The following is a 22,737-nucleotide window of genomic DNA, read 5'->3' on the forward strand; positions in this document are numbered from 1 at the left end:
AATCTCTGTATCAGTATCCACCAATAGGTTTAATCTCTATATCAGTATCATGTCCACCTATAGGTTTAATCTCTGTATCAGTATCATGTCCACCTATAGGTTTAAACTCTGTATCAGTATCCACCTATAGGTTTAATCTCTATATCAGTATCATGTCCACCTATAGGTTTAATCTCTGTATCAGTATCATGTCCACCTATAGGTTTAATCTCTGTATCAGTATCATGTCCACCTATAGGTTTAAACTCTGTATCAGTATCCACCTATAGGTTTCATCTCCGTATCAGTATCCACCTATAGGTTTAATCTCTGTATCAGTATCCACCTATAGGTTTAATCTCTGTATCAGTATCCACCTATAGGTTTAATCTCTGTATCAGTATCCACCTATAGGTTTAATCTCTGTATCAGTATCCACCTATAGGTTTAATCTCTGTATCAGTATCCACCTATAGGTTTAATCTCTGTATCAGTATCCACCAATAGGTTTAATCTCTGTATCAGTATCATGTCCACCTATAGGTTTAATCTCTGTATCAGTATCCACCTATAGGTTTAATCTCTGTATCAGTATCATGTCCACCTATAGGTTTAATCTCTGTATCAGTATCATGTCCACCTATAGGTTTAATCTCTGTATCAGTATCATGTCCACCTATAGGTTTAATCTCTGTATCCACCTATCAGTATCATGTCCACCTATAGGTTTAATCTCTGTATCAGTATCATGTCCACCTATAGGTTTAATCTCTGTATCAGTATCATGTCCACCTATAGAGTTTAATCTCTGTATCAGTATCATGTCCACCTATAGGTTTAATCTCTGTATCAGTATCATGTCCACCTATAGGTTTAATCTCTGTATGTATCAGTATCATGTCCACCTATAGGTTTAATCTCTGTATCAGTATCATGTCCACCTATAGGTTTAATCTCTGTATCAGTATCATGTCCACCTATAGGTTTAATCTCTGTATCAGTATCATGTCCACCTATAGGTTTAATCTCTGTATCAGTATCATGTCCACCTATAGGTTTAATCTCTGTATCAGTATCCACCTATAGGTTTAATCTCTGTATCAGTATCATGTCCACCTATAGGTTTAATCTCTGTATCAGTATCCACCTATAGGTTTAATCTCTGAATCAGTATCCACCTATAGGTTTAATCTCTGTATCAGTATCATGTCCACCTATAGGTTTAATCTCTGTATCAGGTTTAATCATGTCCACCTATAGGTTTAATCTCTGTATCAGTAATCATGTCCACCTATAGGTTTAATCTCCGTATCAGTATCATGTCCACCTATAGGTTTAATCTTCGTATCAGTATCATGTCCACCTATAGGTTTAATCTCTGTATCAGTATCCACCTAAAGGTTTAATCTCTGTATCAGTATCATGTCCACCTATAGGTTTAATCTCTGTATCAGTATCATGTCCACCTATAGGTTTAATCTCTGTATCAGTATCATGTCCACCTATAGGTTTAATCTCTGTATCAGTATCCACCTATAGGTTTAATCTCTGTATCAGTATCATGTCCACCTATAGGTTTAATCTCTGTATCAGTATCCACCTATAGGTTTAATCTCTGTATCAGTATCCACCTATAGGTTTAATCTCTGTATCAGTATCATGTCCACCTATAGGTTTAATCTCTGTATCAGTATCATGTCCACCTATAGGTTTAATCTCTGTATCAGTATCCACCTATAGGTTTAATCTCTGTATCAGTATCATGTCCACCTATAGGTTTAATCTCTGTATCAGTATCATGTCCACCTATAGGTTTAATCTCTGTATCAGTATCATGTCCACCTATAGGTCTAATCTCTATATCAGTATCATGTCCACCTATAGGTTTAATCTCTGTATCAGTATCCACCTATAGGTTTAATCTCTGTATCAGTATCATGTCCACCTATAGGTTTAATCTCTGTATCAGTATCCACCTATAGGTTTAATCTCTGTATCTGTATCCACCTATAGGATTAATCTCTGTATCAGTATCATGTCCACCTATAGGTTTAATCTCTGTATCAGTATCCACCTATAGGTTTAATCTCTGTATCGTATCATGTCCACCTATAGGTTTAATCTCTGTATCAGTATCATGTCCACCTATAGGTTTAATCTCTGTATCAGTATCATGTCCACCTATAGGTTTAATCTCTGTATCAGTATCCACCTTAGGTTTAATCTCTGTATGTATCATGTCCACCTATAGGTTTAATCTCTGTATCAGTATCATGTCCACCTATAGGTTTAATCTCTGTATCAGTATCCACCTATAGGTTTAATCTCTGTATCAGTATCATGTCCACCTATAGGTTTAATCTCTGTATCAGTATCCACCTATAGGTTTAATCTCTGTATCTGTATCCACCTATAGGATTAATCTCTGTATCAGTATCATGTCCACCTATAGGTTTAATCTCTGTATCAGTATCATGTCCACCTATAGGTTTAATCTCTGTATCAGTATCCACCTATAGGTTTAATCTCTGTATCAGTATCATGTCCACCTATAGGTTTAATCTCTGTATAAGTATCATGTCCACCTATAGGTTTAATCTCTATATCAGTATCATGTCTACCTATAGGTTTAAACTCTGTATCCGTATCATGTCCACCTATAGGTTTAATCTCTGTATCAGTATCATGTCCACCTATAGGTTTAATCTCTGTATCACTATCATGTCCACCTATAAATTTAATCTCCGTATCATGTCCACCTATAGGTTTAATCTCTGTATCAGTGTCATTGTGTATCAATGTCGGAAACACAAACTAACGTATGGGCGAATGGTTGGGATGTTCAATTCGACATGAAACTGTGTGATTGGACTGACAAAGCATAGTGAGAATGGAACATCATTTATTCTAATTATAGGGATGGAACGATTTACAGCACTAGGAGCCAAGGAGATGCAACTCCCAAAGATGCAGTTATTACATTGGAAAGTGGCAAGTACATTTTGAAAGCAAATTATACATTTGATACTAAATGAACAACGTACTGTAACCTTCTAGCTCGAGGTCCGGCGCGCTATCGACTGTGCCGCAAAAGTATGCTCGTGCGGCAGAGTCGATTTCCGCGCTTATAAACCCAGGGTCGTTACAGTACAAATATTTTCTTTACTTGCACGATCAGTAAGTAGGTGCTATTAAATGATGAAAATGAGAAGTGGGAACGTAATGCAAAACATAAATAAAATGACAAAACACTGAGACAAAGAAAAAACTTTATTTTAAATCCTGATGGATGACCGAGCAGACGGAGGCATGCAAAACAAAACAATAAGAAATGAGGATTGTAGCCTATGGCGTGATGGTAGAGACATGCTGATATCATGCATTCCAAATACTGTACATCATACAGTATCTGACAGTGTGGACTCGCCTATTATAACAACTACCAATGAAATAATAAAAACGAAAAAGCAATGGCCCTGGATGCCACGGTGAGGCTATATGAGGCTAATGTAAATACATTGAACATGTTTTGCTACATTTGCAGCACATTGAATACATTTCATTTCTAGATTGTTCTCCCCATCACCAGTAAAACCATGTATTCTCCAGTTAAAATCGTGGTTGGTGCGCCGAGGTTTTCATACAATGACCAGAACACATTTTGAACCGTTAGATAGACTTGGCCTACATTGGGTGCCGGTTAATAAGGATGCTCATGCAAGACAAAGATGCATTTGAATTAGCCTACCGTCTGCACTGTGCCTTGCGTTTATCTCGGGTCCTTTCCAGAATTAGCTATATCGGACGTGCCACAGGCAAAAAGACCTGCGTGATTTATATATAGACAATATCACCACGAACAAGACGTTTATATAATACAACAAAGGACATAGAATTTGCCGCTCGAGCTCTGCCCTCTTTCTCAATTGTAATTAGATTCCGTCCGGAAGTAGCCTGTATATCATACGTCATTGTTGTACAAACAGGAATGTTTGAGATAATAAAGTGATGACTTAATCTACAATATAGATGATACATGTGCCATGTTATAATCTCAAATTAACAATATGGTCATTGAAGAGGAAACGATAAATCTATTTCAGAAATTGCAAAAACTCTAATTCAGGCCAACAATGCCACTACTAATAATGTGAATAACTACACATGGCCACTAGATGGCGGCATTTGAGCTTGTTATCACAACAAGGCAAAAGTGGTTGTTTAAAATGATTCGTTCTCCCACAAGTCAACTCCTGAATAAAGCACAAAAAAGGTCAGTTTACTTTAAACAATTACTTTATTTATTGTACTTCATTAACTGTGAACAATCTGAAGTGGGTTACTTCCAAGGCAGCAGATAAATGTGACAGCTTTCTTCCTAGGATACCAGTCATTCCTTCAGTACCTGTCCTTAACTGAGACTGCGTCTTGCACCCTATTCCCTATTTAGTGCACTACTTTTGACCAGAGCCCATAGGACTATAGTCAAAAGTGTGCTATATAGTAGTGCACTATAAAAGGGGAATAGGGTGCTATTTCAGAGGCAAGATGAGAGACATTTCTATCCACACTGACAGATACAGAGCCAGGACGTTATTTCTGAGCAGACGGTTCAGTTGGCTGTTTTTCATCCCAGAGACGACTACGGGGCACCGCCATGTTTATGTTCCCAAAGCATAGTACGCGTCCCAGATGACACCCTACTCCCTATATAGTGCACAACTTTTGACCGGAGCCCATAGGATCAGTGCGAGTCCATGTTTTTGTGTATATTTCAAGGCATTGTAGCCCATAGACCTCTGGTCAAAAGTAGTGCACTATATAGGGAATAGGGTGCCATCTGGGACACAGACGGTGTTGCCTACCAAGCCCACCCAGGCTCAGCTGACTCCTACATGATACACTGAGATCCTTCATGTTGTACAACAGAAGCAGTCAGTGGTGAAGAATCCTAATCCCAGAGTATTTCATATCACAATGTAAAAAATATTGCTATTTAAAAAACCGGCGACTCAGCACAAAACCTCGTCCTATTTTAAGTCCCATCCCGCATCCCCATATCCTCAAGACAAGGAGACAAGGACATGATTCTAACAAGTGTTAACTTACATGCATTATGAAAACGGAGCAAGGAGCAAGATGGCTGAGCTCTGTGGATGGCATTTCAATTGAACAAAGACATTAAACTGGATTTCCTTGAAACATTGAGATAAAAACACACAGACAGCATAAAATCTGTTATTTTTCATGATTATTTCATTCATGTCATCATGGCTAGCAGGGGCTTTCAGTTAACATGGTGTATGGTGATGCAGACCTGTTGTGACAGCTAGTGATGGGTCGGTGTGTTTCATTGACAGTGCTTTGGGTTGGGTCAGTGCTACCTAGCAGCAGGGAGGAAAGAGGAACAATCAGGCCTGGGACCAAGCTGACAGTGTTGCTGCTGGTTGAGGGGTTGGTCTGGTGGTCAATGGCGCTGTGTGTGTATGTCACAGTATGTTACAATCAGTGCAAAATAGTGTGTGTCAGTGTGTGTGTGTGGGTGTGTGTGTGTACTTGATGGAAATAGGGCTCGTTTGTTTTTCCTCTCTATGAGATCAATTGGCCGGCAGTTGGGGACGAACGTGTTCATTCAAAGACATCAGAGAGGAGATGGTCTCTAACAGCCCTGAGAATGAGAAGCAGAAGAATCCCAACAGAACAGTGGCAACTAACTGTCCCCATGGAAACAGACAACAGGTCAAGTCCTAAATGCATCTTAGCGGGGTGGAGGTCGGTCCAATGTTAAAGTTCATGTAGTCGTTCTATATGGGTCAGAACAGGCGGGCTGCGGGGTCACACCACATCATCACATCACACAGCACTTGTTCTTGTGTTTGTGAGGGTCTTTGAAGCGTAGTCTCTGTCTGGAGCGGTATTTCTCCAGGTAGGTCAGCTGCTTGCTGTTGATCGCTCCCCTGCGCTTCCTGAGGAGACAGAGAGAGACAGGTCTACGGTTACTCCCTACAGGAACTTCTGTTGTGTCCCAATTGGCACCCTGTTCACTACTTCTGACCAGTGTCCACTCTGGTTAAATAAAAGCAGTGCAACATTTAGGGACTAGGGGCCCACAGGGCTCTGGTTAAAAACAGTGTAACATTTAGGGACTAGGGGCCCACAGGGCTCTGGTTAAAAACAGTGTAACATTTAGGGACTAGGGGCCCACAGGGCTCTGGTTAAAAACAGTGCAACATTTGGGGACTAGGGGCCCTTTATATGTGAAGCTAAACAGCTTGACACTGTAGCCACACACACACACACACCTTTGCTGTATACAAGGGCCCTCATGTAAAGAGACAATTATAATTCACTTAGGGATGATTTTCCCAGATCCACACGAAGCCTATTTATTCCTGGACTAAAAAGCACCTTAAATTCAGATTGTCCATTGAGCATTACGGTGCTCAGTCCAGGAAGGTAGTAGGCTTGATGTTTTTCCAGAGAACCTGACCCATAATGTAGAGCCAATGAGTGTCAGAAGAATCCAGAGGTGTGCAGAGCCCTGGCAGAGTGAAAGACACTCCCGACTCAAACCACATAATCCTCCTCAGTACAGAGGTGTGCAGAGCCCTGGTAGAGTGAAAGACACTCCCGACTCAAACCACATAATCCTCCTCAGTACAGAGGTGTGCAGAGCCCTGGCGGAGTGAAAGACACTCCCGACTCAAACCACATAATCCTCCTCAGTACAGAGGTGTGCAGAGCCCTGGTAGAGTGAAAGACACTCCCGGCTCAAACCACATAATCCTCCTCAGTACAGAGGTGTGCAGAGCCCTGGTAGAGTGAAAGACACTCCCGACTCAAACCACATAATCCTTCTCAGTACAGAGCAGTTCAATCCCTTTCTCCCTCCTCATGATGTCCCATAATCCTCCTCAGTACAGAGGTGTGCAGAGCCCTGGCAGAGTGAAAGACACTCCCGGCTCAAACCACATAATCCTCCTCAGTACAGAGCAGGTCAATCCCTTTTTCCATAATCCTCCTCAGTACAGAGGTGTGCAGAGCCCTGGCGGAGTGAAAGACACTCCCGGCTCAAACCACATAATCCTCCTCAGTACAGAGGTGTGCAGAGCCCTGGCAGAGTGAAAGACACTCCCGGCTCAAACCACATAATCCTCCTCAGTACAGAGGTGTGCAGAGCCCTGGCAGAGTGAAAGACACTCCCGGCTCAAACCACATAATCCTCCTCAGTACAGAGGTGTGCAGAGCCCTGGCAGAGTGAAAGACACTCCCGGCTCAAACCACATAATCCTCCTCAGTACAGAGCAGGTCAATCCCTTTCTCCCTCATGATGTCCCATAATCCTCCTCAGTACAGAGGTGTGCAGAGCCCTGGCAGAGTGAAAGACACTCCCGGCTCAAACCACATAATCCTCCTCAGTACAGAGTGTGCAGAGCCCTGGCAGAGTGAAAGACACTCCCGGCTCAAACCACATAATCCTCCTCAGTACAGAGGTGTGCAGAGCCCTGGTAGAGTGAAAGACACTCCCGACTCAAACCACATAATCCTCCTCAGTACAGAGGTGTGCAGAGCCCTGGTAGAGTGAAAGACACTCCCGACTCAAACCACATAATCCTCCTCAGTACAGAGTGTGCAGAGCCCTGGTAGAGTGAAAGACACTCCCGGCTCAAACCACATAATCCTCCTCAGTACAGAGGTGTGCAGAGCCCTGGTAGAGTGAAAGACACTCCCGACTCAAACCACATAATCCTCTCAGTACAGAGCAGTTCAATCCCTTTCTCCCTCCTCATGATGTCCCATAATCCTCCTCAGTACAGAGGTGTGCAGAGCCCTGGTAGAGTGAAAGACACTCCCGGCTCAAACCACATAATCCTCCTCAGTACAGAGCATTTCAATCCCTTTCTCCCTCCTCATGATGTCCCATAATCCTCCTCAGTACAGAGGTGTGCAGAGCCCTGGCGGAGTGAAAGACACTCCCGGCTCAAACCACATAATCCTCCTCAGTACAGAGGTGTGCAGAGCCCTGGTAGAGTGAAAGACACTCCCGGCTCAAACCACATAATCCTCCTCAGTACAGAGGTGTGCAGAGCCCTGGTAGAGTGAAAGACACTCCCGGCTCAAACCACATAATCCTCCTCAGTACAGAGGTGTGCAGAGCCCTGGCGGAGTGAAAGACACTCCCGGCTCAAACCACATAATCCTCCTCAGTACAGAGGTGTGCAGAGCCCTGGTAGAGTGAAAGACACTCCCGGCTCAAACCACATAATCCTCCTCAGTACAGAGGTGTGCAGAGCCCTGGCGGAGTGAAAGACACTCCCGGCTCAAACCACATAATCCTCCTCAGTACAGAGGTGTGCAGAGCCCTGGCAGAGTGAAAGACACTCCCGGCTCAAACCACATAATCCTCCTCAGTACAGAGGTGTGCAGAGCCCTGGTAGAGTGAAAGACACTCCCGGCTCAAACCACATAATCCTCCTCAGTACAGAGGTGTGCAGAGCCCTGGTAGAGTGAAAGACACTCCCGGCTCAAACCACATAATCCTCCTCAGTACAGAGGTGTGCAGAGCCCTGGTAGAGTGAAAGACACTCCCGGCTCAAACCACATAATCCTCCTCAGTACAGAGGTGTGCAGAGCCCTGGCAGAGTGAAAGACACTCCCGGCTCAAACCACATAATCCTCCTCAGTACAGAGCAGGTCAATCCCTCTCTCCCTCGTGATGTCCCATAATCCTCCTCAGTACAGAGGTGTGCAGAGCCCTGGCAGAGTGAAAGACACTCCCGGCTCAAACCACATAATCCTCCTCAGTACAGAGGTGTGCAGAGCCCTGGCAGAGTGAAAGACACTCCCGGCTCAAACCACATAATCCTCCTCAGTACAGAGGTGTGCAGAGCCCTGGTAGAGTGAAAGACACTCCCGACTCAAACCACATAATCCTCCTCAGTACAGAGGTGTGCAGAGCCCTGGTAGAGTGAAAGACACTCCCGACTCAAACCACATAATCCTCCTCAGTACAGAGGTGTGCAGAGCCCTGGTAGAGTGAAAGACACTCCCGACTCAAACCACATAATCCTTCTCAGTACAGAGCAGTTCAATCCCTTTCTCCCTCCTCATGATGTCCCATAATCCTCCTCAGTACAGAGGTGTGCAGAGCCCTGGCAGAGTGAAAGACACTCCCGGCTCAAACCACATAATCCTCCTCAGTACAGAGGTGTGCAGAGCCCTGGCAGAGTGAAAGACACTCCCGGCTCAAACCACATAATCCTCCTCAGTACAGAGGTGTGCAGAGCCCTGGCAGAGTGAAAGACACTCCCGGCTCAAACCACATAATCCTCCTCAGTACAGAGGTGTGCAGAGCCCTGGCAGAGTGAAAGACACTCCCGGCTCAAACCACATAATCCTCCTCAGTACAGAGGTGTGCAGAGCCCTGGCAGAGTGAAAGACACTCCCGGCTCAAACCACATAATCCTCCTCAGTACAGAGCAGGTCAATCCCTTTCTCCCTCATGATGTCCCATAATCCTCCTCAGTACAGAGGTGTGCAGAGCCCTGGCAGAGTGAAAGACACTCCCGGCTCAAACCACATAATCCTCCTCAGTACAGAGGTGTGCAGAGCCCTGGCAGAGTGAAAGACACTCCCGGCTCAAACCACATAATCCTCCTCAGTACAGAGGTGTGCAGAGCCCTGGTAGAGTGAAAGACACTCCCGACTCAAACCACATAATCCTCCTCAGTACAGAGGTGTGCAGAGCCCTGGTAGAGTGAAAGACACTCCCGGCTCAAACCACATAATCCTCCTCAGTACAGAGGTGTGCAGAGCCCTGGTAGAGTGAAAGACACTCCCGACTCAAACCACATAATCCTTCTCAGTACAGAGCAGTTCAATCCCTTTCTCCCTCCTCATGATGTCCCATAATCCTCCTCAGTACAGAGGTGTGCAGAGCCCTGGTAGAGTGAAAGACACTCCCGGCTCAAACCACATAATCCTCCTCAGTACAGAGCATTTCAATCCCTTTCTCCCTCCTCATGATGTCCCATAATCCTCCTCAGTACAGAGGTGTGCAGAGCCCTGGCGGAGTGAAAGACACTCCCGGCTCAAACCACATAATCCTCCTCAGTACAGAGGTGTGCAGAGCCCTGGTAGAGTGAAAGACACTCCCGGCTCAAACCACATAATCCTCCTCAGTACAGAGGTGTGCAGAGCCCTGGTAGAGTGAAAGACACTCCCGGCTCAAACCACATAATCCTCCTCAGTACAGAGGTGTGCAGAGCCCTGGCGGAGTGAAAGACACTCCCGGCTCAAACCACATAATCCTCCTCAGTACAGAGGTGTGCAGAGCCCTGGCGGAGTGAAAGACACTCCCGGCTCAAACCACATAATCCTCCTCAGTACAGAGGTGTGCAGAGCCCTGGTAGAGTGAAAGACACTCCCGGCTCAAACCACATAATCCTCCTCAGTACAGAGGTGTGCAGAGCCCTGGTAGAGTGAAAGACACTCCCGGCTCAAACCACATAATCCTCCTCAGTACAGAGGTGTGCAGAGCCCTGGTAGAGTGAAAGACACTCCCGGCTCAAACCACATAATCCTCCTCAGTACAGAGGTGTGCAGAGCCCTGGTAGAGTGAAAGACACTCCCGGCTCAAACCACATAATCCTCCTCAGTACAGAGGTGTGCAGAGCCCTGGCAGAGTGAAAGACACTCCCGGCTCAAACCACATAATCCTCCTCAGTACAGAGCAGGTCAATCCCTCTCTCCCTCGTGATGTCCCATAATCCTCCTCAGTACAGAGGTGTGCAGAGCCCTGGCAGAGTGAAAGACACTCCCGGCTCAAACCACATAATCCTCCTCAGTACAGAGGTGTGCAGAGCCCTGGCAGAGTGAAAGACACTCCCGGCTCAAACCACATAATCCTCCTCAGTACAGAGCATTTCAATCCCTTTCTCCCTCATGATGTCTCATAATCCTCCTCAGTACAGAGGTGTGCAGAGCCCTGGTAGAGTGAAAGACACTCCCGGCTCAAACCACATAATCCTCCTCAGTACAGAGGTGTGCAGAGCCCTGGTAGAGTGAAAGACACTCCCGGCTCAAACCACATAATCCTCCTCAGTACAGAGGTGTGCAGAGCCCTGGTAGAGTGAAAGACACTCCCGGCTCAAACCACATAATCCTCCTCAGTACAGAGGTGTGCAGAGCCCTGGTAGAGTGAAAGACACTCCCGGCTCAAACCACATAATCCTCCTCAGTACAGAGGTGTGCAGAGCCCTGGCAGAGTGAAAGACACTCCCGGCTCAAACCACATAATCATGTGATGTGAATCATGATGTCCCATAATCCCCCTCAGTACAGAGCGGTTCAATCCCTTTCTCCTTCCTCATGATGTCCCATAATGTCCCCATCTAAATATACAGCTGTCAGATGAAACAGGAACAACACTAAAAAGGTTGAGTGGACTTCCACTCTCCTTAAAAACATCAAGAGACGGAAGGTGAATGTTCCTACTGCCTGATGAACTGAACTGAATCTAGAGGTGAGGTGTACATACTGCCTGATGAACTGAATCTAGAGGTGAGATGTACATACTGCCTGATGAACTGAATCTAGAGGTGAGGTGTACATACTGCCTGATGAACTGAATCTAGAGGTGAGGTGTACATACTGCCTGATGAACTGAACTGAATCTGGAGGTGAGGTGTACATACTGCCTGATGAACTGAACTGAATCTAGAGGTGAGGTGTACATACTGCCTGATGAACTGAACTGAATCTAGAGGTGAGGTGTACATACTGCCTGATGAACTGAATCTAGAGGTGAGGTGTACATACTGCCTGATGAACTGAATCTGGAGGTGTGGTGTACATACTGCCTGATGAACTGAATCTGGAGGTGAGATGTACATACTGCCTGATGAACTGAACTGAATCTAGAGGTGAGATGTACATACTGCCTGATGAACTGAATCTGGAGGTGAGGTGTACATACTGCCTGATGAACTGAACTGAATCTGGAGGTGAGATGTACATACTGCCTGATGAACTGAACTGAATCTGGAGGTGAGATGTACATACTGCCTGATGAACTGAATCTGGAGGTGTGGTGTACATACTGCCTGATGAACTGAATCTGGAGGTGAGATGTACATACTGCCTGATGAACTGAATCTGGAGGTGAGATGTACATACTGCCTGATGAACTGAATCTGGAGGTGAGATGTACATACTGCCTGATGAACTGAATCTGGAGGTGAGATGTACATACTGCCTGATGAACTGAACTGAATCTGGAGGTGAGATGTACATACTGCCTGATGAACTGAACTGAATCTGGAGGTGAGATGTACATACTGCCTGATGAACTGAATCTGGAGGTGTGGTGTACATACTGCCTGATGAACTGAATCTGGAGGTGAGATGTACATACTGCCTGATGAACTGAACTGAATCTAGAGGTGAGATGTACATACTGCCTGATGAACTGAATCTGGAGGTGAGGTGTACATACTGCCTGATGAACTGAATCTGGAGGTGAGGTGTACATACTGCCTGATGAACTGAATCTGGAGGTGAGATGTACATACTGCCTGATGAACTGAATCTGGAGGTGAGGTGTACATACTGCCTGATGAACTGAATCTGGAGGTGAGATGTACATACTGCCTGATGAACTGAACTGAATCTAGAGGTGAGATGTACATACTGCCTGATGAACTGAATCTGGAGGTGAGATGTACATACTGCCTGATGAACTGAATCTGGAGGTGAGATGTACATACTGCCTGATGAACTGAACTGAATCTGGAGGTGAGATGTACATACTGCCTGATGAACTGAACTGAATCTAGAGGTGAGGTGTACATACTGCCTGATGAACTGAATCTAGAGGTGAGGTGTACATACTGCCTGATGAACTGAACTGAATCTGGAGGTGAGGTGTACATACTGCCTGATGAACTGAACTGAATCTAGAGGTGAGGTGTACATACTGCCTGATGAACTGAACTGAATCTAGAGGTGAGGTGTACATACTGCCTGATGAACTGAATCTGGAGGTGAGATGTACATACTGCCTGATGAACTGAACTGAATCTGGAGGTGAGATGTACATACTGCCTGATGAACTGAACTGAATCTAGAGGTGAGGTGTACATACTGCCTGATGAACTGAATCTAGAGGTGAGGTGTACATACTGCCTGATGAACTGAATCTGGAGGTGAGATGTACATACTGCCTGATGAACTGAATCTGGAGGTGAGATGTACATACTGCCTGATGAACTGAATCTGGAGGTGAGATGTACATACTGCCTGATGAACTGAACTGAATCTAGAGGTGAGATGTACATACTGCCTGATGAACTGAATCTGGAGGTGAGATGTACATACTGCCTGATGAACTGAACTGAATCTAGAGGTGAGATGTACATACTGCCTGATGAACTGAACTGAATCTAGAGGTGAGGTGTACATACTGCCTGATGAACTGAACTGAATCTAGAGGTGAGATGTACATACTGCCTGATGAACTGAATCTGGAGGTGAGGTGTACATACTGCCTGATGAACTGAATCTGGAGGTGAGGTGTACATACTGCCTGATGAACTGAACTGAATCTGGAGGTGAGGTGTACATACTGCCTGATGAACTGAATCTAGAGGTGAGATGTACATACTGCCTGATGAACTGAACTGAATCTAGAGGTGAGATGTACATACTGCCTGATAAACTGAACTGAATCTGGAGGTGTGGTGTACATACTGCCTGATGAACTGAATCTGGAGGTGAGGTGAGATGTACATACTGCCTGATGAACTGAACTGAATCTGGAGGTGTGGTGTACATACTGCCTGATGAACTGAACTGAATCTGGAGGTGTGGTGTACATACTGCCTGATGAACTGAATCTAGAGGTGAGGTGTACATACTGCCTGATGAACTGAATCTGGAGGTGAGGTGTACATACTGCCTGATGAACTGAACTGAATCTGGAGGTGAGGTGTACATACTGCCTGATGAACTGAATCTAGAGGTGAGATGTACATACTGCCTGATGAACTGAACTGAATCTAGAGGTGAGATGTACATACTGCCTGATAAACTGAACTGAATCTGGAGGTGTGGTGTACATACTGCCTGATGAACTGAATCTGGAGGTGAGGTGAGATGTACATACTGCCTGATGAACTGAACTGAATCTGGAGGTGTGGTGTACATACTGCCTGATGAACTGAACTGAATCTGGAGGTGTGGTGTACATACTGCCTGATGAACTGAATCTAGAGGTGAGGTGTACATACTGCCTGATGAACTGAACTGAATCTGGAGGTGAGGTGTACATACTGCCTGATGAACTGAATCTAGAGGTGAGGTGTACATACTGCCTGATGAACTGAACTGAATCTGGAGGTGAGATGTACATACTGCCTGATGAACTGAATCTAGAGGTGAGGTGTACATACTGCCTGATGAACTGAATCTGGAGGTGAGGTGTACATACTGCCTGATGAACTGAATCTAGAGGTGAGGTGTACATACTGCCTGATGAACTGAATCTGGAGGTGAGGTGTACATACTGCCTGATGAACTGAACTGAATCTGGAGGTGAGGTGTACATACTGCCTGATGAACTGAACTGAATCTAGAGGTGAGGTGTACATACTGCCTGATGAACTGAATCTGGAGGTGAGGTGTACATACTGCCTGATGAACTGAATCTGGAGGTGAGGTGTACATACTGCCTGATGAACTGAATCTAGAGGTGAGGTGTACATACTGCCTGATGAACTGAATCTAGAGGTGAGGTGTACATACTGCCTGATGAACTGAATCTGGAGGTGAGGTGTACATACTGCCTGATGAACTGAATCTAGAGGTGAGGTGTACATACTGCCTGATGAACTGAACTGAATCTAGAGGTGAGGTGTACATACTGCCTGATGAACTGAACTGAATCTGGAGGTGAGGTGTACATACTGCCTGATGAACTGAATCTAGAGGTGAGATGTACATACTGCCTGATGAACTGAATCTAGAGGTGAGGTGTACATACTGCCTGATGAACTGAACTGAATCTAGAGGTGAGGTGTACATACTGCCTGATGAACTGAACTGAATCTGGAGGTGAGGTGTACATACTGCCTGATGAACTGAATCTGGAGGTGAGGTGTACATACTGCCTGATGAACTGAATCTGGAGGTGAGGTGTACATACTGCCTGATGAACTGAACTGAATCTAGAGGTGAGATGTACATACTGCCTGATGAACTGAATCTGGAGGTGAGGTGTACATACTGCCTGATGAACTGAACTGAATCTGGAGGTGAGATGTACATACTGCCTGATAAACTGAACTGAATCTGGAGGTGAGGTGTACATACTGCCTGATAAACTGAACTGAATCTGGAGGTGAGGTGTACATACTGCCTGATGAACTGAATCTGGAGGTGAGGTGTACATACTGCCTGATGAACTGAACTGAATCTGGAGGTGAGGTGTACATACTGCCTGATGAACTGAATCTAGAGGTGAGGTGTACATACTGCCTGATGAACTGAATCTAGAGGTGAGGTGTACATACTGCCTGATGAACTGAATCTGGAGGTGAGGTGTACATACTGCCTGATGAACTGAATCTAGAGGTGAGATGTACATACTGCCTGATGAACTGAACTGAATCTGGAGGTGAGGTGTACATACTGCCTGATGAACTGAATCTAGAGGTGAGATGTACATACTGCCTGATGAACTGAATCTAGAGGTGAGATGTACATACTGCCTGATGAACTGAATCTAGAGGTGAGGTGTACATACTGCCTGATGAACTGAACTGAATCTAGAGGTGAGGTGTACATACTGCCTGATGAACTGAACTGAATCTGGAGGTGAGGTGTACATACTGCCTGATGAACTGAATCTGGAGGTGAGGTGTACATACTGCCTGATGAACTGAATCTGGAGGTGAGGTGTACATACTGCCTGATAAACTGAACTGAATCTGGAGGTGAGGTGTACATACTGCCTGATGAACTGAATCTGGAGGTGAGGTGTACATACTGCCTGATGAACTGAATCTGGAGGTGAGGTGTACATACTGCCTGATGAACTGAATCTAGAGGTGAGATGTACATACTGCCTGATGAACTGAATCTAGAGGTGAGATGTACATACTGCCTGATGAACTGAATCTAGAGGTGAGGTGTACATACTGCCTGATGAACTGAATCTAGAGGTGAGATGTACATACTGCCTGATGAACTGAACTGAATCTAGAGGTGAGGTGTACATACTGCCTGATGAACTGAATCTAGAGGTGAGGTGTACATACTGCCTGATGAACTGAACTGAATCTAGAGGTGAGATGTACATACTGCCTGATGAACTGAATCTAGAGGTGAGATGTACATACTGCCTGATAAACTGAACTGAATCTAGAGGTGAGGTGTACATACTGCCTGATGAACTGAATCTAGAGGTGAGATGTACATACTGCCTGATAAACTGAACTGAATCTAGAGGTGAGGTGTACATACTGCCTGATGAACTGAACTGAATCTAGAGGTGAGATGTACATACTGCCTGATGAACTGAATCTAGAGGTGAGATGTACATACTGCCTGATGAACTGAATCTGGAGGTGAGATGTACATACTGCCTGATGAACTGAACTGAATCTAGAGGTGAGGTGTACATACTGCCTGATGAACTGAACTGAATCTGGAGGTGAGGTGTACATACTGCCTGATAAACTGAACTGAATCTAGAGGTGAGATGTACATACTGCCTGATGAACTGAATCTAGAGGTGAGATGTACATACTGCCTGATGAACTGAACTGAATCTAGAGGTGAGATGTACATACTGCCTGATGAACTGAATCTAGAGGTGAGATGTACATACTGCCTGATGAACTGAATCTAGAGGTGAGATGTACATACTGCCTGATGAACTGAACTGAATCTGGAGGTGAGATGTACATACTGCCTGATGAACTGAATCTAGAGGTGAGGTGTACATACTGCCTGATGAACTGAACTGAATCTAGAGGTGAGATGTACATACTGCCTGATGAACTGAATCTAGAGGTGAGATGTACATACTGCCTGATGAACTGAACTGAATCTGGAGGTGAGGTGTACATACTGCCTGATGAACTGAATCTAGAGGTGAGATGTACATACTGCCTGATAAACTGAACTGAATCTAGAGGTGAGGTGTACATACTGCCTGATAAACTGAACTGAATCTAGAGGTGAGGTGTACATACTGCCTGATGAACTGAATCTAGAGGTGAGATGTACATACTGCCTGATGAACTGAATCTAGAGGTGAGATGTACATACTGCCTGATGAACTGAACTGAATCTGGAGGTGAGATGTACATACTGCCTGATGAACTGAATCTAGAGGTGAGGTGTACATACTGCCTGATGAACTGAACTGAATCTAGAGGTGAGATGTACATACTGCCTGATAAACTGAACTGAATCTAGAGGTGAGATGTACATACTGCCTGATGAACTGAACTGAATCTAGAGGTGAGATGTACATACTGCCTGATGAACTGAACTGAATCTAGAGGTGAGGTGTACATACTGCCTGATGAACTGAACTGAATCTAGAGGTGAGATGTACATACTGCCTGATGAACTGAACTGAATCTAGAGGTGAGATGTACATACTGCCTGATGAACTGAACTGAATCTAGAGGTGAGGTGTACATACTGCCTGATGAACTGAATCTAGAGGTGAGATGTACATACTGCCTGATGAACTGAACTGAATCTGGAGGTGAGGTGTACATACTGCCTGATGAACTGAATCTAGAGGTGAGATGTACATACTGCCTGATAAACTGAACTGAATCTAGAGGTGAGATGTACATACTGCCTGATGAACTGAATCTAGAGGTGAGGTGTACATACTGCCTGATGAACTGAATCTGGAGGTGAGGTGTACATACTGCCTGATGAACTGAATCTAGAGGTGAGGTGTACATACTGCCTGATGAACTGAACTGAATCTGGAGGTGAGGTGTACATACTGCCTGATGAACTGAATCTAGAGGTGAGATGTACATACTGCCTGATAAACTGAACTGAATCTAGAGGTGAGGTGTACATACTGCCTGATAAACTGAACTGAATCTAGAGGTGAGGTGTACATACTGCCTGATGAACTGAATCTGGAGGTGAGGTGTACATACTGCCTGATGAACTGAATCTAGAGGTGAGAGGTACATACTGCCTGATAAACTGAATCTAGAGGTGAGGTGTACATACTGCCTGATGAACTGAATCTGGAGGTGAGGTGTACATACTGCCTGATGAACTGAATCTGGAGGTGAGGTGTACATACTGCCTGATGAACTGAATCTGGAGGTGAGGTGTACATACTGCCTGATAAACTGAATCTGGAGGTGAGGTGTACATACTGCCTGATGAACTGAATCTAGAGGTGAGGTGTACATACTGCCTGATGAACTGAATCTAGAGGTGAGATGTACATACTGCCTGATGAACTGAACTGAATCTGGAGGTGAGATGTACATACTGCCTGATGAACTGAACTGAATCTAGAGGTGAGGTGTACATACTGCCTGATGAACTGAACTGAATCTGGAGGTGAGGTGTACATACTGCCTGATGAACTGAATCTAGAGGTGAGGTGTACATACTGCCTGATGAACTGAATCTAGAGGTGAGATGTACATACTGCCTGATGAACTGAACTGAATCTGGAGGTGAGATGTACATACTGCCTGATGAACTGAACTGAATCTAGAGGTGAGGTGTACATACTGCCTGATGAACTGAACTGAATCTGGAGGTGAGGTGTACATACTGCCTGATGAACTGAATCTAGAGGTGAGGTGTACATACTGCCTGATGAACTGAATCTAGAGGTGAGATGTACATACTGCCTGATGAACTGAACTGAATCTAGAGGTGAGGTGTACATACTGCCTGATGAACTGAACTGAATCTAGAGGTGAGGTGTACATACTGCCTGATGAACTGAACTGAATCTGGAGGTGAGATGTACATACTGCCTGATGAACTGAACTGAATCTGGAGGTGAGATGTACATACTGCCTGATGAACTGAACTGAATCTAGAGGTGAGATGTACATACTGCCTGATGAACTGAACTGAATCTAGAGGTGAGGTGTACATACTGCCTGATGAACTGAACTGAATCTAGAGGTGAGGTGTACATACTGCCTGATGAACTGAACTGAATCTAGAGGTGAGATGTACATACTGCCTGATGAACTGAATCTGGAGGTGAGATGTACATACTGCCTGATGAACTGAACTGAATCTAGAGGTGAGATGTACATACTGCCTGATGAACTGAACTGAATCTAGAGGTGAGGTGTACATACTGCCTGATGAACTGAACTGAATCTAGAGGTGAGGTGTACATACTGCCTGATGAACTGAACTGAATCTGGAGGTGAGATGTACATACTGCCTGATGAACTGAATCTGGAGGTGAGATGTACATACTGCCTGATGAACTGAACTGAATCTAGAGGTGAGGTGTACATACTGCCTGATGAACTGAACTGAATCTAGAGGTGAGGTGTACATACTGCCTGATGAACTGAACTGAATCTAGAGGTGAGGTGTACATACTGCCTGATGAACTGAACTGAATCTGGAGGTGAGATGTACATACTGCCTGATGAACTGAATCTGGAGGTGAGATGTACATACTGCCTGATGAACTGAACTGAATCTAGAGGTGAGGTGTACATACTGCCTGATGAACTGAACTGAATCTAGAGGTGAGGTGTACATACTGCCTGATGAACTGAATCTAGAGGTGAGGTGTACATACTGCCTGATGAACTGAATCTAGAGGTGAGATGTACATACTGCCTGATAAACTGAACTGAATCTGGAGGTGAGATGTACATACTGCCTGATAAACTGAACTGAATCTAGAGGTGAGATGTACATACTGCCTGATAAACTGAACTGAATCTGGAGGTGAGATGTACATACTGCCTGATAAACTGAACTGAATCTAGAGGTGAGATGTACATACTGCCTGATAAACTGAACTGAATCTGGAGGTGAGGTGTACATACTGCCTGATGAACTGAACTGAATCTAGAGGTGAGGTGTACATACTGCCTGATGAACTGAATCTGGAGGTGAGGTGTACATACTGCCTGATGAACTGAATCTAGAGGTGAGGTGTACATACTGCCTGATGAACTGAATCTGGAGGTGAGGTGTACATACTGCCTGATAAACTGAACTGAATCTAGAGGTGAGGTGTACATACTGCCTGATGAACTGAATCTGGAGGTGAGGTGTACATACTGCCTGATGAACTGAATCTAGAGGTGAGGTGTACATACTGCCTGATGAACTGAATCTAGAGGTGAGGTGTACATACTGCCTGATGAACTGAATCTAGAGGTGAGATGTACATACTGCCTGATGAACTGAACTGAATCTGGAGGTGAGATGTACATACTGCCTGATGAACTGAACTGAATCTAGAGGTGAGGTGTACATACTGCCTGATAAACTGAACTGAATCTAGAGGTGAGGTGTACATACTGCCTGATGAACTGAATCTGGAGGTGAGGTGTACATACTGCCTGATGAACTGAACTGAATCTAGAGGTGAGATGTACATACTGCCTGATGAACTGAATCTAGAGGTGAGATGTACATACTGCCTGATGAACTGAATCTAGAGGTGAGATGTACATACTGCCTGATGAACTGAATCTAGAGGTGAGGTGTACATACTGCCTGATGAACTGAACTGAATCTGGAGGTGAGATGTACATACTGCCTGATGAACTGAATCTAGAGGTGAGATGTACATACTGCCTGATGAACTGAATCTAGAGGTGAGGTGTACATACTGCCTGATGAACTGAATCTAGAGGTGAGATGTACATACTGCCTGATGAACTGAATCTAGAGGTGAGGTGTACATACTGCCTGATGAACTGAACTGAATCTGGAGGTGAGATGTACATACTGCCTGATGAACTGAATCTAGAGGTGAGGTGTACATACTGCCTGATGAACTGAACTGAATCTGGAGGTGAGATGTACATACTGCCTGATGAACTGAATCTAGAGGTGAGGTGTACATACTGCCTGATGAACTGAATCTAGAGGTGAGGTGTACATACTGCCTGATGAACTGAACTGAATCTGGAGGTGAGGTGTACATACTGCCTGATGAACTGAACTGAATCTAGAGGTGAGGTGTACATACTGCCTGATAAACTGAACTGAATCTAGAGGTGAGGTGTACATACTGCCTGATGAACTGAATCTGGAGGTGAGGTGTACATACTGCCTGATGAACTGAATCTAGAGGTGAGGTGTACATACTGCCTGATGAACTGAATCTAGAGGTGAGGTGTACATACTGCCTGATGAACTGAATCTGGAGGTGAGGTGTACATACTGCCTGATGAACTGAACTGAATCTAGAGGTGAGGTGTACATACTGCCTGATGAATGAACTGAATCTAGAGGTGAGATGTACATACTGCCTGATGAACTGAACTGAATCTAGAGGTGAGGTGTACATACTGCCTGATGAACTGAATCTAGAGGTGAGGTGTACATACTGCCTGATGAACTGAACTGAATCTAGAGGTGAGATGTACATACTGCCTGATGAACTGAACTGAATCTAGAGGTGAGGTGTACATACTGCCTGATGAACTGAATCTAGAGGTGAGGTGTACATACTGCCTGATGAACTGAACTGAATCTAGAGGTGAGGTGTACATACTGCCTGATGAACTGAACTGAATCTAGAGGTGAGATGTACATACTGCCTGATAAACTGAACTGAATCTGGAGGTGAGGTGTACATACTGCCTGATGAACTGAATCTGGAGGTGAGATGTACATACTGCCTGATGAACTGAATCTAGAGGTGAGATGTACATACTGCCTGATGAACTGAATCTAGAGGTGAGATGTACATACTGCCTGATGAACTGAATCTAGAGGTGAGATGTACATACTGCCTGATGAACTGAATCTAGAGGTGAGGTGTAATGCCTGATGAACTGAATCTGGAGGTGAGGTGTACATACTGCCTGATGAACTGAATCTAGAGGTGAGGTGTACATACTGCCTGATGAACTGAATCTAGAGGTGAGATGTACATACTGCCTGATGAACTGAACTGAATCTAGAGGTGAGATGTACATACTGCCTGATGAACTGAACTGAATCTGGAGGTGAGATGTACATACTGCCTGATGAACTGAACTGAATCTGGAGGTGAGATGTACATACTGCCTGATGAACTGAACTGAATCTAGAGGTGAGATGTACATACTGCCTGATGAACTGAACTGAATCTAGAGGTGAGGTGTACATACTGCCTGATAAACTGAATCTGGAGGTGAGGTGTACATACTGCCTGATGAACTGAACTGAATCTAGAGGTGAGGTGTACATACTGCCTGATGAACTGAATCTGGAGGTGAGGTGTACATACTGCCTGATGAACTGAATCTGGAGGTGAGGTGTACATACTGCCTGATGAACTGAATCTAGAGGTGAGGTGTACATACTGCCTGATGAACTGAATCTGGAGGTGAGGTGTACATACTGCCTGATGAACTGAATCTGGAGGTGAGGTGTACATACTGCCTGATGAACTGAATCTAGAGGTGAGGTGTACATACTGCCTGATGAACTGAACTGAATCTGGAGGTGAGGTGTACATACTGCCTGATGAACTGAACTGAATCTAGAGGTGAG

General features: G+C 44.8%; 1 protein-coding gene across 1 annotated transcript in view; it reads right to left on the reverse strand.

Annotated features, from left to right (window-relative positions):
- Nucleotides 1–4,257: 4,257 nt before the first annotated feature.
- LOC124025278 (protein tyrosine phosphatase type IVA 3-like) overlaps nt 4,258–22,737 on the reverse strand; it is a 53,304-nt gene continuing 34,824 nt past the window's right edge. Inside the window, exon 6 of the mRNA XM_046338833.1 lies at nt 4,258–5,945. Coding sequence (XP_046194789.1) covers nt 5,828–5,945 — 118 coding nt within the window. The 3' untranslated portion in view covers nt 4,258–5,827. The remainder of the gene's footprint in view (nt 5,946–22,737) is intronic.

This window comes from Oncorhynchus gorbuscha, unplaced genomic scaffold (assembly GCF_021184085.1).
Source record: "Oncorhynchus gorbuscha isolate QuinsamMale2020 ecotype Even-year unplaced genomic scaffold, OgorEven_v1.0 Un_scaffold_2211, whole genome shotgun sequence".
Taxonomy (NCBI): domain Eukaryota; kingdom Metazoa; phylum Chordata; class Actinopteri; order Salmoniformes; family Salmonidae; genus Oncorhynchus; species Oncorhynchus gorbuscha.